Source organism: Neoarius graeffei, chromosome 28 (assembly GCF_027579695.1).
Source record: "Neoarius graeffei isolate fNeoGra1 chromosome 28, fNeoGra1.pri, whole genome shotgun sequence".
Taxonomy (NCBI): Eukaryota; Metazoa; Chordata; class Actinopteri; order Siluriformes; family Ariidae; genus Neoarius; species Neoarius graeffei.
The window spans coordinates 7,027,612-7,044,721 of NC_083596.1; the positions used below are offsets into that span (position 1 = coordinate 7,027,612).

General features: G+C 44.0%; 1 protein-coding gene across 2 annotated transcripts; it reads left to right on the forward strand.

Moving 5' to 3' along the window:
• Window positions 1-8,011: 8,011 nt before the first annotated feature.
• Window positions 8,012-15,429, forward strand: LOC132876007 (leucine zipper putative tumor suppressor 3). Of its 2 annotated transcripts, none has more exons than XM_060913206.1 (6): window positions 8,012-8,040; window positions 8,169-8,789; window positions 9,396-9,971; window positions 10,081-10,401; window positions 11,236-11,466; window positions 13,107-15,429. In XM_060913206.1, the coding sequence occupies exons 2-6, from the start codon at window positions 8,259-8,261 to the stop codon at window positions 13,848-13,850; spliced, it is 2,403 nt and encodes an 800-aa protein (XP_060769189.1). In that variant the 5' UTR covers window positions 8,012-8,040; window positions 8,169-8,258; the 3' UTR covers window positions 13,851-15,429. The 2 variants fall into 2 exon arrangements, with proteins under 2 accessions (XP_060769189.1, XP_060769190.1); XM_060913207.1 differs by having other exon boundaries at window positions 8,169-8,759.
• Window positions 15,430-17,110: the final 1,681 nt, after the last annotated feature.

The following is a 17,110-nucleotide window of genomic DNA, read 5'->3' on the forward strand; positions in this document are numbered from 1 at the left end:
AAGGTCGCCGTTTTTAAGTTCTTTGTCAGTGGAAACAGAAAACCCGGTTCCAAACTAAGCACTCGAACTGCTTTGGTGGAAAAGGGGCAGCCCTGCGATGACCTCTCGCCCATAGTCAGCTGGGATAAGTGGCTACACACATCTCATCTCATCTCATCTCATTATCTCTCTACAGGGTCGCAGGCAAGCTGGATCCTATCCCAGCTGACTACGGGCGAAAGGCGGGGTACACCCTGGACAAGTCGCCAGGTCATCACAGGGCTGACACATAGACACAGACAACCATTCACACTCACATTCACACCTACGGTCAATTTAGAGTCACCAGTTAACCTAACCTGCCTTTGTCTTTGGACTGTGGGGGAAACCGGAGCACCCGGAGGAAACCCACACGGACACGGGGAGAACATGCAAACTCCGCACAGGGGCTCGAACCCAGGACCTTCTTGCTGTGAGGCGACAGCGCTAACCACTACACCACCGTGCCGCCCGGCTACACACATGATGGATGGAATATATATTATTTCATTGCTCTACAGCATCTCTTTTGCACAGATGTGTGTGTGTGTGTGTGTGTGTGAGAGAGAGAGAGAGAGAGAGAGGAATAGTATGCATTACATGGTAGTAATAGAGTATAACATTATGCATTGTAATATTCTAGAATGGCATTATGCCAGCAAAATTAACACGCACGCGCATTAAGTACCTGGTGTGGTTATGGGGGGCGGATCCGTCGTCCGCCAAAAGGAGGCGGGGCGTCGGTGGGTGTGTGTGACACAGCTGACGCTCTCGAGCCTATACCTCCATCACCTCATCATCCTCCAGCTCCGGTGTGAGAGAGAGAGAGAGAGAGGGATAGATAGATAGATAGATAGATAGATAGAACGCGCGCGCGCGTGTGTGTGTGTGTGCGCGTACACACCGCGTTTTTTTTTTCTTTTCCGTTTTCTCCCCCCGCCCCCTACCCTTTACCGTTTCCCCAGGAATCTGCGGAACCGAACCGAGCGGCGGCGGCGGCGGCGGAGAGTCGCGCGCTCACGGACGGTAAAAGACGAGGAAGACGAGTCGCGCGACCAGTAAGTACCTGCGGCTCTCTCAGCCCGCTCGGCTGCCCCGAATACTCCCCCTAACACCGGGGAAAAAAAGCTGATAATGTTGCTTTACCGGCTGCGTTTTGGTTTAACGGGAGGTGCGCGCGCGCGACACACGCGCACACACGGAGCTCGAGTGAGAGCGTGTGCGCGCTCCACGCGCGCAAGAGCGAGAGCGCGAGCGTGTTTTATCACGGTTGCTTATTTAATTGAGAATAAAGATTTTATATGATGGGGGGAAGAAAGAAAGGGATGGACGGATGGATGGATGGATGGATGGATAGATGAATGAATGCATGCATGCATGGATGGATGGATGGAAGGATGAGAGGGGTTCAGGATGCAGAACCGCAGCTTGAACGCGTTTTGGTGTCCCCCCCCCCCTTTTTTTTCCCTTTCTTTCTTTCTTTCTTTCTTTTTTTTTTTTTTTGCTTGACCTTATGTAATTGTGTAACGCGTAAAGAAGATGGACAGGGAATAAAAACAGCGCGAGCTGGATCATCGTGCATCATCCGTATAGCAGGTCTCTCCATTGTGCTCTCAGGATGGAGAGCACATTTCTAAGAGAAAACATTATGAGCACCTCACCTGATCTCTCTCTCTCTCTCTCTCTCTCTCTCTCTGCATGTGCATCATTAATGCCAGGCCTGTAAATCCTTTGTAAGGTGCACTGATGATTTGATTTGATGTGATGTGTGCAGCTGACAGGATGCTGCATGTTTGCAAATGCATATATATATATATATATATATATATATATATATATATATATATATATAGGATGTGAATGTCATAAAGGTTCAGGTGTTGGATATCTGTGGTGGACTTAGAGCAGAAGCACGAGGGCCTGGAGAGGAATAAAAGCTGAGCAATACAGCAAGCTTCTCCGGTCTCTCGATGCAGGCCGAACCATCTCACAAACATCACATCATCATCATCACCACTGAACCTGCATCCATTCTTCCGTGATCATTCATCCATCTCTCTTGAATGCACTGTGTGACACCGACAGAGCTACCATTAAGCAACCTGTCATGGTTGAAAGCATCATGGCAGCCTATAAGTTTGCATCTGCAGCATCACAGATGCCTCATTGAAGCAGGTGAATGTTGTTCTGCGACGCCACTTTTAGACGTCTGATGTCCACCAGGACGTGTGTATCGCAAGCATCATCATCATCATCACCATCACTGTGTCTCAGATTATCCGGAGGTGGGAATTATCGAGGTGTGTGTGTGTGCATGGGAGTGATGATGTAATGCGTGTGAGTGAGCGACTGTAGCAGAGAGAGAGAGAGAGAGGGGTAGTGGAGGCACGTGCCACTGCCAATCCAATGCAGAACCCCTGCTGGATAAACGAGGATACTGCACTCAGACATGACCACTTCTTAAGATGGCACATGACTTCCAGTGCACTGTAATAACCTCAGTGTAGGTTATCACTTCCCTAATGTGTGTGCACACATGTGTGCATTCGCTATATTTCAGTCATATTTGTGTTACAAGTGTCATAGAAAGCTCAATGCATCACCTTCGGTGAGCTTTAGGGCTACACTTAACCATCCACCCGTCCATTATCTCTAGCCGCTTTATCCTGTCCTACAGGGTCACAGGCAAGCTGGAGCCTATCCCAGCTGACTATGGGCGAGAGGCGGGGTACACCCTGGACAAGTCGCCAGGTCATCGCAGGGCTGACACATAGACACAGACAACCATTTACACTCACTATGGTCAATTTAGAGCTACCAATTAGCCTAACCTGCATGTCTTTGGACTGTGGAGGAAACCGGAGCACCCGGAGGAAACCCACACGGACAGCATGCAAACTCCGCAAAGAAAGGCCTTCATCGGCCGCTGGGCTCGAACCCAGGACCTTCTTGCTGTGAGGCGACAGTGCTAACCTCTACACCACCATGCCGCCCTGGCTACACTTATCTATTTGTATAAATAAATATATGCATAATGCCTTATACAATAATCATTCATTCATTTTCTATACCGCTTATTCATTGCGGCTCGCAGGTAAGCTGGAGCCAATCCCAGCTGACATCAGGTGAGAGGCGGGGTTCACCCTGGACAGGTCACCAGTCTAACACAGCCATTAAGACTCACGTTTGCATGTATGGGCAATTTAGAGGAGCCAGTTGATCTAACACGCATGTCTTTGGACTGTAAGAGGAAACTGGAACAACCGGAGGAAACCCGTACAGGCATGAGGAGAACATGCAAACTCCACACAGGAAGGTCCCTGTCTGCGTTGTACAATATACCGCGAGTAATATACTAAGTATTGTAATATACTCAGTATATTACTGTGGACATTTTAAAATATTCCATTCTGGTTGAGGCTGGTTAGGGAGGTAAATCTTGCTAGCTGATATATATTGAATTATTATACATTCAGGACACTTCTATTTCCTTCTAGCGGGTTTGGTTTGATAGCATGCAATATTGTTAGCATATCGCTTATCCTATGTGTATTACGTCACTCTGCCCAATGGAGAATGAGCACTGAATATAGTTTACGATATTGCATGGTTGTCAAGACAACATGATGTTACACGTCGGAGACGTAAAACTTCCACGCTAGCGAGCGACTGGGACAATTTGTAAACAAACATGGCCACCAGGTTTGCTTCGTTAAATACGGAAGATTTTGAGAGAATTTTGTAAGAGAAAGACGCATTGAACACCCGAAAGGAATGTGTATGTATAATAATAATAATAATAATAATGGCTGGCGTTTTTCGTGGTATATCAGATATATTCCATTCAGCTACTTGTCTTCGACTCATTCAATATCATGCTAGCTTAATGGAATATATCTGATATACCACTCAACATCCAGCCAATATTATTATCCCCCGCTAGCCAAAAGGCCCGAAGGGGGATTATATTGTGGCGATGTCCGTCTGTCTGTCTGTCCATCCCGGGAACGGTACTCACCTTCTGAAATCAACTCACAATTTTCGGAGGAATTTCACGAAACTTGACAGGTTTATTTGTTATATGTCGGTAATACGCGTATTGCAATTTCGTTCAATTCAGTCGCATTTTACCAGAGTTACGGCATAGTTGCCAGCAGGGGATACTGTGCTCTCAGAGGACTCTTGTTTAAATATTTCTGACGTGACTTTAGACGTGGGTGGCACGGTGGTGTAGTGGTTAGCGCTGTCGCCTCACAGCAAGAAGGTCCGGGTTCGAGCCCCGTGGCCGGCGAGGGCCTTTCTGTGCGGAGTTTGCATGTTCTCCCCGTGTCCGCGTGGGTTTCCTCCAGGTGCTCCGGTTTCCCCCACAGTCCAAAGACATGCAGGTTAGGTTAACTGGTGACTCTAAATTGAGCGTAGGTGTGAATGTGAGTGTGAATGGTTGTCTGTGTCTATGTGTCAGCCCTGTGATGACCTGGCGACTTGTCCAGGGTGTACCCCGCCTTTCGCCCGTAGTCAGCTGGGATAGGCTCCAGCTTGCCTGCGACCCTGTAGAACAGGATAAAGCGGCTAGAGATAATGAGATGAGATGACACTTTAGACGTCATGGGTCGTATTGGTGTCACGGGGGAAATTGTTATTGCTAGCAGAGTTACAATGGGGTTTAAGAGAAGAAAAATATTTTTTCACAATCTTAATCTTTGATTGAGCTGTTAGCTCTTAAAAACAAAAGAGCAAGAGCAAGAAATTCTTCATTTTCCAGTGACATATTAATCAACATGATAGCAATGAGAAATCAAGTGTAGAATTATTGGGGACGTTATATTATAGGCATTTAGCGAACACAACATACCCAGAGCAGCCTGGGGGGTAGTTAGAGGTTCAGTGCCTTGCTCAAGGGCACTTCAGCCATTCCTGCTGGTCCAGGGAAATGAACCAGCAACTTTTTGGTCCCAAAGCTGCTTCTCTATCCATTAGGCCATGGTGCAAATGTTGGACTCAAAGTTCCAGAATGCAATGCAGCTATATGAAAGATATGCTGCATTCCATTTCCATCAGAAGTCTGATCTGGGAATGACGTCACACCTGAGTTGACCGCGTTCCAGTACAAGTTGGAAAACCAGTCCCAGCAATTAGCAATACCAGTTGATAACATATTACACAGTATTTTGCGCATACAAACACCATCCACAGATAGAAGTTGGACAGTACTGTGTGTACAACTAATTTAATAAAACACAAATAAGACAGAGCTGCTAATAAACAGCATATTAGTACAGCTTTTAGTACTGTTGACGCACAGGGCAACCATCTTGGATTTTGAACTCAGGGTTGGTGAGGTCCTCTGACTTTCCAAGTCAGAAATCCGACTTTAAGGAGCATCCCAGCTGACGTTTCCAACTGGGAACTTGGAAATCCTGACTTTCCAGTATAAATGGAATGCACCATTACAGCAGAAACTCAGCTCAGCTAGTTAGCGATCTATGAGATGATGAGCATAATGATGCTGATGGTGGTATTAGTATGAAAAGTTGAAGCTTTGGAAGCTGATCTGCTTGAGCATGGTGTACTGATGAAGAAGTGAGAGAGCCGGACAGACTGAAGGACTAAAGTACATTGCTTTCTTTACGTAGAGCCGAAACGAGGGCTAAATCCCACTGGCGATGCTATTAGTAAGAAGCTATTAGTAAGAAGTCGCACAGGTATTGTGTGTGATGTAGGAAACCATGTCGAAGAAACTGTGTGTGCAGTTAATTTAAAAAAAAAGATATAGAAATCATTTAGTGCTCGGCGTGAATATAGTAATATTGTTGTCATATAATCTTGATAAATCATGAAAAAAACTCATTTACACTTAAAATGCAGCAATAAGTGATAAACATATTTCTAAATACTTCATTTTCTATATTTTAAAATAAAATCAGTAAGTACATACTGGTGTATTATAATACAGAAAAAAAAGTGTATTAAAGTGAGGTGTGAAATTTCAGTAAAGGTGTCGAGTTGTCTGTCTTTCGCGAGAGAGTCTGGTACTTGCCTACTTTCACAGGAAGACGGTGTTTCACTGCAAATGCCCAACCACGTTTACAAAATGTAAAGACAGGATGCTGTGGGAATACTGTCAGAACATCTTCCTCTGAAAATCTTGTAAACATAGAATTCATAAATTTTTCCCCTTTGGAAACTCATTGGCATGCAAAATTGCCTGTGTGTGGAAGTGCAGCCTCTATGATTCTGAAGCTTGTGGCCAGAAAAGTGTATAAAAGATGTCAGGCTGACGCGAGCTGCTGATCAGCACATATGTCTGTAGTTTTATGTCTATAGCACATATGTCTACGCTTTTCTGTTGCATACTGCAGTACTGCAATCTTTAACAGCAGTATACTGTCGATTTTATTTCACTAGATGCTTCGAGAAGTAATATGAAACTTGAATAATTTCACATTTCATATTTATTCATTTGTGGTTATTTACCCCAAATCACAGCAGGTTTTTTTTTAGCAATATTATGCTTGATTTGATATTTTTACTTACACATAGAGTACCAGTCAAAAGTTTGTACACCCCTACTCATTCATAGGTTTTTCCATATTTTGACTATTCTCTATACTGTAGAACAATACTGAAGGCATCAAAACTATGAAATAACATCTGGAACATATATATTATTTACCAGCTGGGAGGTCCGTATCGTGAAATACCATGACCGAGGTCTTGAAAATACTGACGGTCAGTATTTTCAAGACCTCGGTCACGGTATTTCACGATACGGACCGACCTTAAGCTGGTAGATAATATATACATTTTTTTCTTTACCAGATTCTAACAGAAAATGAGAGCGCCCGAAAGGGAAACCATATTTAGAACAAACCTGCTACAAGCTCATCAAAAACCTGTTTGACAAGCTACGTCAGCTCAGAATTTTCCAAAAATAAAAAACTTGATCTAGGCGACACAAAACCAGGTGCTTTCATCATAGTAAATAATATATATTTATACTAATAAATGCGAAAATAAATGTTGACAAAAAATTGCTATTATGTTTGTTGTTGTTGTTGTTGCTGTGAACGAGCAAGTCGCCAAAGGTCTGTAACCGGGGTCTGGATCGTAGGATTCCAGACTGCTCGCGAGCCAATCAGAGCACATGATTTGATGGAAACTGGGCCACGAAAAAAGTAAATGGAGTTATGTGGTGAACAAAAAAGTTGTTAAAATAAAACAAAATATGTTTGATATTTTCGATTCTTCAAAATAGCTACCGTTTACCTTGATGACGCTTTGCACACTATTGGCATGATCTTAACCAGCTTCATGAGGTAGTCACCTGGAACGCTTTTCAATTAACAAGTGTGCCTCGTCAGAAGTTATTACTGGATGAGTTTCTTGCCTTCTTAATGCGTTTGAGATCAAACAGTAAATAGCAAATAATAAAAACACAGGAATTAGCCCTGTTCCACACCACAACTGTAGTAATCCATATTACATCAAGAATCGCTCAACTAAGTAAAGAGAAACGACATCCATCATTACTTTTAGACATGAAGTGACACTTAATTTATACAAATAAAGAAAAACCATTGAATTAGAAGGCATGTCCAAACGTTTGACTGGTACTGAACCTGAAATCCAGCATCTTCAAGTTGAGATAATTGCAAATGGCTTCCAGTTCACTGTGTTTGCTCGCTCATTACTGAGAGTATGTTGTAATGACTTTGTAGACTTAATGACGGAACGACAGTGCACTATAGAGACAAAAAAAAAATCACAATTTAAGTTTCGCTCATAGAAAAACTGCAACTTCAGGAATTTCTGTTGTATTTTAATGTTGTCTCACACTCAAGTTCAAAACTAAATGGATACGGGCTATGGTGTCAGATTGATAGCAGGATTTTTTTTTTAAAGATTTTTTTCACCTTTATTGGATAGGACAGTGTAGAGACAGGAAATGAGCTGGAGAGAGAGACGGGGAGGGATCGGGAAATGACCTCGGGCCGGAATCGAACCCGGGTCCCCAGACTTATGGTATGGCGCCTTATCCACCTGAGCCACGACGCCCCTGATAGCAGGCTTTTTAATGCATTTCCAGCTTACCCTTTTGCGTCCAGTGAATTATTCCTATGTGTTTCCTTCTGCTTTTTTCTTTTGTGCAGTGTGCGTACCTGCGGCCCAGCCCGGCTGCCTCGCCTGCCCCGGCCCATTGGTGCCGTGGCCGGCTGAGTGAGGGGCTCTGAGCTCCTGGTATGGGCAGCGTGGGCAGTGGAGCCTCCAGCCAGCGGGCCATCACCATGCGAAGTGTGGGCACGCGGACCACCCCGAACGGGCCCCTGGCGCCCGCGCTGCCCCCAAATTCTGTCCGCCGGCGTCTGGATGACCGCAGCTTCAGCGCTGATCGCCTGCCAGCACCGGCCACCAAGACAGCAGGCGTCACTGCCAACGAGCACTCTGAGCGCACAGCCGCTTCTCACAATGCTAATCGGCAGCACACCGTCAACGGCGAGCGGCTGCTATCGAACGCTGCTTTCTCCAATGGGCCTATGAGGAGGGAACCAGGCCACAGGCGAGGCGAGAGTCTGGATCTGTGTGGAAACAGCATAGTACTCAACAACAACAATGAAAACAAGAACAGCAGCCATCAAGCACCAGCGCAGCAGCAGCAGCACAAGGACAAGAGCAAAGCCAAGACAGACAACCACAACCCTCCCAACATCCTGCCCATCTCGGGCAAGCTGGAGCAAGCACAGGTACAACACGGCCTGAGCACCGATGCGAAGGTATTGCATTTTGATGACATATCTGGTGTAGAGTAACTGATAGATCCGATGATTTCTTATTAAAGTTCCAGTGCTTGTCTTATTAAAGTCCATTTTGCCTGTCACTTCTTAGTATTCAGTGTACGATAAAATATACATTTGGTTTATGTTATGCCCATAGATATACATATTGGTGGCTAGTTTATGATGTCATTCCATAGATAGCAATGAGGAACTATTTACTGGTTCTTCTACAATTTGCCCGCAACATGGTGATACAACAAAACTGCTGATATATACCCTATTTCCTGAAAGTATACCCAAATTAAAACCAAAGTAAATGGATAACATGGCACAGTCCATATTATCAGATGCTACTCTGCAAATAGCTTGCATTTTCCTAGCAGAGAACCAAATCCCCAAATCTCATACATCCAGCAGCTTTAAGTAGGTAGACATTTCATTTCCTGTGAAAGTATCCAGCATTTCCGGAGATTACAACCAGTCCCTGATGCTTGGTCAGTCATTTTGTCAAAACCCGTGCTCTGTGTACTTTTATATGTCTAATTTAAATATTTGTATTTAATCAAATACAACAGGTGAACAAGCTGTTACTTTCCTATTTAGGACCCTGATGCGCTTGTCCGTCCCTCCGCCTTCAAGCCTGTGGTGCCCAAGAGCTTTCATTCCATGCAAAACTTGGTGTGCCCCCTTCAGGCCAGCGTGGGTGCAGGTGGGGGCACATCAGGCAGCGGTGCAGGAGAGAGAGGTGGCCAGGGCACCTCGGGAATCCGCCCGGACGAGGAAACCCCTAACAGTCGAGGAACACACACTGGTGGAGGTACCCGAGCTGGCCAAGGCAGCCTGTCTGATTCTGGCAGGAATTCGCTGACCAGTCTGCCCACGTATACAGGTACAGGCTCAGGCTATGGTCCTCCACCAGCCCTTGGGCCCCTCAGTGCCTCCACCAGCCACATCAATCGCCTTGGCACTGCAACAACCGGTCTGGACAAGCCAGATAAACCAGGCTACCAAAATGGTCTGAGTGCCTCTGACAGTGGCCACTCGTCTTCGGGCAAGAGCTCGTCGTCTTATCAGCGCCTCAGCCACTTGAGTGATGCGCCAGCACCCTTGCGGCCATCGCCATCCTCCGATGATGTCATTCGTGACCTGGAGGACCGCTTGTGGGAAAGAGAGCAAGAGGTGAGGATGAAGGTATATCATTGTAGTTCAGTCATGTAGAAATTAAAGTCCATGTGCATTGTTCCTGCACTGATCATGCTTTCTGTGTTCTCCCATTCCTCATTTCCAGGTGCTCCATATGAGACGGAACCTGGATCAGAGTGAGGCAGCAATCGTACAGGTGTTCGAAGAGAAGCAACGGGTGTGGGAGCGTGAAATGGAGGAACTGAGGCAAAACTATGCTGGGCGGCTGCAGCAGGTGACCCGTCGTGCCCAGCGTTCACAGCAGGCCCTGCAGGCCCAGATCAGCCGCCTGCAGCAGGACAAGCGCAGGCTCCAGGACGAGATGACGCTGCTCCTGGCCCAGCGTGAGGAGCTGGAGAAGAAGTGCCTGGACTACAGGAAGGAGCAGGCCGACCTCCTGCCCAAGCTGGAGGAGACCAAGTGGGAGGTAAGATGAAAAACTTTGGTCTCCTTACTGCAAATATAATCCGTCAAGAAAGACATATATCTCAGGTTTTGAACAAGAAATGCAGTGTAGTTGAGAAGTAGCTTTACGTAAATATCTTTGACCGATCGCCTACATTTGAGATATGAGGAACGTTTTGAAAATTGTTATCTTTGGCCAAACGTTTTTATTCATTTAAGGGAACATTTAAGGCTACTTCAAAATTATATAAACTGGCCATTATATACTAGAGCCAGACCAGGCTCTACCTTTGCTAGATAAGTCTGTTACATTTCATCAGTGATCCCATTTATAACATTTCATGCATGTTGGTTCACATTTTTCCATGAACGTGCTCTGGAAAGCTCAGGGTATCACTTTGTTAGTTTTCTCACTGGAAAGGACCAATCAGATTGAAGGACCAATCAGACTGCAGTCTTCAAGATCCTCAGGGTTGTGGCCAGAAAAGTGTACAACAGGTTTCAGATGCTCCATATCCTGTGGATGGAGTGTCTGAGGCTGAGACTCCCACCATCCTGACAGCAAGTTACTATGAGCTATTAGCATCAGTTAACCCTGATATGTTACACCAGACCTGTTTAATGAGTTGCCTGTGGCCTGGTTTGACCCATTAAAATTTTTTAATGGCCCACTTGAGGCTATCAGTTAATTAGTAACCTCTCTCTAAAAGTCACTGTTACCAGTATCAGCCTTCTGGTGGTATGGCCAGTGTACCCCATGTGCTCCCCCCCCCATTTAGCCCCCTTTAACTAAAGATTATTAGCCATAACCTGGAGCGCGCTCGTATGGCCATCATTCGCTCTGCTTGCTCTCCAGGTGTGTCAGAAGGCAGGTGAGATCTCCTTGCTGAAACAACAGCTGAGGGAGAGCCAGGGCGAGGTGACCCAGCGTGCTGGAGAGATGGTGGCCCTAAGGAATCAGCTGAAGGAGCTGAACGCCCAGCTGAGGGAGCGAGAGCAGGCCGAGATCAGCCTGAAGGAATCATTCTGTACCAAGACGCTGGAGCTGGAGCGCTGCGAGGCAGAACTGCAGGCCATGCTGGCCGAGGTGCTGACTTAATCCAAACCCGACCCTTATAAGGGCTCTGCCTGTATATCCATACACTAGTATTAAAAATAAATTTCATGCATCAGTGCATAAAGATGAGGCAGTGCACGGGGACAGAGGTATTGTGTCAGTGCCTGTTATATCAATCTTGTTATGTTTTTACACCTTGTTTGGTTCATGTCCTACATTACATTGTAGAGAAGGGGTTCGTCGTCCTGTTCCTAAACTGCTAGTTATGGACAACTACAATGACCAGGAATAAACATGGTCATACCATAGCCATTAACATCACTATGTAACAGCTCTAACATACATAAACCATTCTACAACTTATGTTGACTGTGAAAAAATGTACAAAACAAAAATACATCAAGAAGATAAACTGGTCTCAAAAATGGAGTGTTTGCATCTGTAATCTCACTGGGACTGTCAGACGCACATGGCTTAATTAGTCCAATTAACTGATGTCTTTTTATACGCTACTATTTAACAGGTATTCCACGAAATCGAGGCTTACACGACCTGAGTCGGCTATTAGCCGCGTACGACGAGATTGAGTGGAATAACTGTTTTATTCTATCCACATTCACTGGACTTTGAGAAACAGAGCATTTTTATTTTTAGCAAATTCGATAAATAAAAACTTTATGCAAAACATCCAACAAAATAATTTCTGCTTACAATGTAAACAAACCGGCGAAATGACAGGAGCGTTTTGTGAAAAATGCAATAATAATGATTTTTGAAAAATAATTTAAAAAAAAGGTTTTGCCATCAAATACTTTTATTCCATATTTTGTTGCTTTTTTCCTGTATTTTCTGACGTTTTGTTTTCAAGTAGAGTTTATAGTTCGTCCTCGGTTGGTTCAGCAACACGCTCAGCCATTTTCTTTTCTTCTTTTTTTGGCGGTTGGCAAACCAACGTAAAGGTGCATTACCGCCACCGACTGTGCTGGAGTGTGGAAAAGGAGATACCGGGGGGAAAACACTATATTCTTTTATTTAGCTATTTCTGTTTCTTTTAAATACTTCATAACAAAGTGATATATCTGACTAGATGCGCTCTGCCATTTTGTTTTTCTCTACTCACGGTATATGAGCTGACATCCTAGTAGTAGAGTAGCTAATCAGAGCGCGCGACTGGTCATATCCAGTGAATGTGGATCGAATAAAATCTAATCTACTCTAAATTCTTTGAAAGCACAGATTCGTTATGATGGGAGAAAAAGTTTATTTCAACACACAAGTAACTCGTTGTAGCTTCTTGATGTATCAACCATGTCAAAATGGTGTTTCTTGTCTAGTAGACCAGCCAGCTCTAGGAAGCGGTCACTTTTTATCCTTAAAGTCTCTATTTTCATTTTCCTTCCAGTAATACAAATCAACATATCCACTCATTACCAAGACTTTCATGATATTAAAGGTTTCATCTGTGCAAAATGTGCAGGGAAACCCAACTCCAGCACTGAACAGTCATTGTAGTGTACTACTACAATGACTGTTCAGTGCTGGAGTTGGGTTTTGAATGCTCACTGCATTCAAATGTCTGTAGACTTGAGGCATGTAACTAAGTGAAGTCATTGCTTGGTGCTCATTCGTTCACACCGGTTCTCTTTCTCCAATTTTGTCCTACCCTGTAGGTGACCGTCCTGAGAGACAAGCTGAGTGCATTTGAGACGGAGGTAGCCGGGTTGAAGAAAGCCCTGAGTGAGCTTAGCAACACCGCTAGCACTCACAGCACCGAGTCCAGCTTGGCTGATATGGGTCAGCTGGTGCTGTCTCGGAGCCGTGAACGCATCCTCTCGCCCCTGAGCCCACCAGAGACGCCCACCTCTTTGCCCCCTCTTTCGTCGCTGCCCTCTGTATCCTCGCTCCCCCCTTTGCCTGCACTGCCTGCCCCGGACCCACTGCTCAGCCTGCAGAGCGATGATTCCAAGGTGCAGCGGCAGGAAGCGGGAGACCTGCGGCGCCAGCTGGAGCTACTTCAAGGGGAGCTGCGTCTGGAGCGGCAGCAGCGTGAGCGCCAGGCACTCACCTTCGCCCATGAGCGCCAAACCTGGCAGGGAGAAAAAGAGCGTGTGCTCAAGTACCAGGCACAGCTGCAGCTCAGCTACGTAGAAATGCTGCAGAAGAACCAGGCACTGGAAGAGCGCGTCGACCAGCTCGGGGCCCAGCTGGCCACTCCGATCCTGGTATCGCCGGCAACACCGACTTCGCCGCCTTCCTCTGCTAGTCTTGAGGTGCCCACGACAGCACCTGTGGTCGTGTCAATCACCTCCCCGACACCCCCAGTCGAGGAGAAAAAGGTGCCCGCCCTGCACCAGCTGGCGCCCCCGTGGCCCGTTCCCACTCGTCTGGAGAGGATCGAGTCAACAGAGATATGATGCCAGTAAATGTGACCTCCTTGATGCAGTATTAAAAAAAAAAAAGAGAAACAATTAGAGCACCAGTTACAATAGTGTTAAGTACAAACCCTCCTGAAACAAAAGCGTCATGTCTATAACTTCTGAGGACAGTCCAAGGATGCCCTGCTGAGTGAGGCAGACGTTAGGGTTGAGGAGTGCGGGTTGCTAAGTAATATGTTTGTGTGGCCTTATGACTGACCTAGGAAAAGCTCTGGATCCTAAAAGGTGTTGGTTTGGGTGGCGGGGGTGTAGGAAGAGCTGGCCCTGAGTCTGTAGCCAAGAGGAACGTGAGTACATCGAACACTCAGGGGATAAGGGATCAGGCATTAATAATCCACATTTCAGGCTAGACTGATGTAAGCTAGCTCTCAATGAACGGTTCACGATAACAAATGTGTCACGGTATAAATCTATTACAAACAGCTGTCAAGTTTAAACTTAAAAAACACAACTGATTATTTAAAGGTGCAGTTTTGTAAACTATAAATCTATAAACATATAATTTCAAAGAAAAACTGTGTTTTGCAATATTGCCATACGTACAGTGGCTGTACAGCTAGTTTCTTCATTTTGTTTCGCTTAAAAGATTTCCAGCCTGGAAATGTGTTTAATTCCCGCCGCTGGAAGAGTGTTACTTAACTCCGCCCCTTTTCCCTTATAAGGCGACGCATACGTTTTCTAATATATTCACTGCAAGTGCATTTCACATCACAGGGAACAACCACAGGGCTCAACAAATTACAAACTGCTCCTTTAAATAACATTTCTCTAAACCCTACAGCAAACAAGATCAAGAATATATAGAATAGCATCCATATCAGCTGAAGAGACTGAAGAAAGATTTTTTTTTTTTTTAAGCTTAATTAGAAGCTACAGGGAGAGACGTGACACACTTCCTGTCTATGGTGCTTGTCCAAACCACACCAGTGTGTGTGGGTGTTTTTTTTTTTCCCAAAATGAAGGACCAAATACAGTATTTAGGAGGCGTTGCTGGTCTCGAGTTCCCTCATAATGGACGTAGTCGTGGTAGTGATTACCAGTGGACTCCAAGACCTGGTGTGTTGTATAGGAGCGTGCCTCAACCCTCCTGATCTGATAGCGAAAGCAGCGGCGGAGGACCGACACGTGGTCATTTGACTTGAAATCATATTACTAGAACAGAACATTTCTGCTTTTCACCTTTGTATTCCATCTTTCCGAAACAATGTAGAATATATTAGAGAGCAAGCGAGAGGTATTGAAAAAACAACAACAACAACATACAAACAAAAAAACAAATAGTTTGATGCACTTTGCTTTGGTCTCAGACAATGTTTCTTTTTAAGAGAGGTGTGTGTTTGATGAACAGCATCTGCTGAGTGATGTTTGGTTTATGAAGCTGCTAGTTAGTGGAGGAGTCAGCGGCTGAGCCAAAAAAAAAAAAAAAAGTGCTAAGAGGACAATTAGAATAGCGCGTGGTCCGTCCACCGCTAATGAACTAATGAGTCTGTGTAAGTGGGACCTTACCTTCTTCCAAAAAAGAATATGTGTCAATGTATACTTTCTGAAAGTATCATTTAGAATATTTGACTTAAAAAAAAAATTATATATATATATATATATATATAATATGCAGTAGATTGAAGTGATGTTTTGAAGTAAGTACACCGTGTACACAGGCTTCGTTGCCATATCTGAGTGGGATATAAAGACTGAAATGTGACTCGTGTGGTTGTTGAGGAGGAGTAGGTAGTGCGAGTGTGTAGTATGGATTCAGATGGATTAGATATATTTACAACCGCCGGTGACGAGAAGATGGAGGTGGAAAAGTGGTAGCATTAAACAGGAAAAAAAAAACAACAACAATACAGTAACACCGTTTGTCACAAAGCCTACATCGTCATCATATCGTGATGATCACGGGTGCAACAAATTCTTTTATATTATTCTTTTATCATTGAATGGTCACTGATACCCCATTTGCCCACTTTTTCCTGTTATTAATGGAAAAATTGCTACTGTAAGTGTTTTTTTTTTTTTTAGAAACAATACTTAAGGAAATGAGTACATCGACAAATGAAATCACTCAGGTATCACTTCTGGTGTCGAATTGCGAAAAGGGGCACAGTGGCTTTCTTGTGCTCCGTATAATGCAATACACCTTAATTAATGTAGGCTACATGCCAATTAGGCATCTGATAATAACATGTAATACAATACACCGTGATATTCAACACACGTAACTTAAAAATATCATTAAAAAGTATTAATTCTGCCTTTGTACACAGCATTGATCAGGTGTGTAATGGGCAAGTGAGTGTATAGCCAAAATATCATATCACGATACTTCACGATAAATTTTACAATATAAGTAAACGCCAAAATATTTAGGTCCGTGGACAAAATGCCACGTTTGTTCATTGATGTCTGGTTTTGAACTTGAGTTTTGTAAATCTTGACATGTTTTCTTTAGAATTACTGCACCAAGTTTGAGCTTAAATTTAAACCAAATTTCATTTCGTTTCAGTTTGTTTGTAATGCCGTTCAACAAGTCAACTTGCGTTCAACTTATCCGAAATGAAAAATTGATTTTGGCGGCACGATGCATTTCAAATTCAGCGACTCAAATTCCAAAATACTGTAAAGTGCGACATGGAACAAAATGAACGCGGATCCAGTCGTTTGGCCAATCAGCAATCAGGAAACGACAGACAGGGCAGCCCGTGGTGAGTCAAAGCGTAATAAACTGAATTAGAATAGTTTTGTACCGACAAAAGCCAAATTCTACTTTTTTCTGATTATTTTAAAAATTAATTTCATTCAACCGAAACTTTAATTCAACCTCACAACCAAAAAATTTACAAAATTTTAAATCCAAATTGTAATGCCATAGCTATGAGTACATAAACGTCAGTATATCATTTTAACCGAAAAAAAAAATATATCATACAAAACCAAATGTACAAAAAAACCCCTTTCAATAATTTCTAAGTAATGATGGATATTATAAAAGTTCTGACGGTACTAATGATGTTATCGAGAAGGTTATTGCGATATCCGTATCAGATGAGCATATTACCCAGCCATTATGATGCACATGCTTTTTGAAATCTGATATCAGAGCTGTGACTGATACCGGATACCGAATGGATATTGATCTTTTTTTTCTGATTTAAATAATTGAAAAAGCTGTTTTAAAAATGTTTCATTTGTAGTTATTCTCTCTATTGATACCCTTAAGGTAGAAATAGTGACTGTAA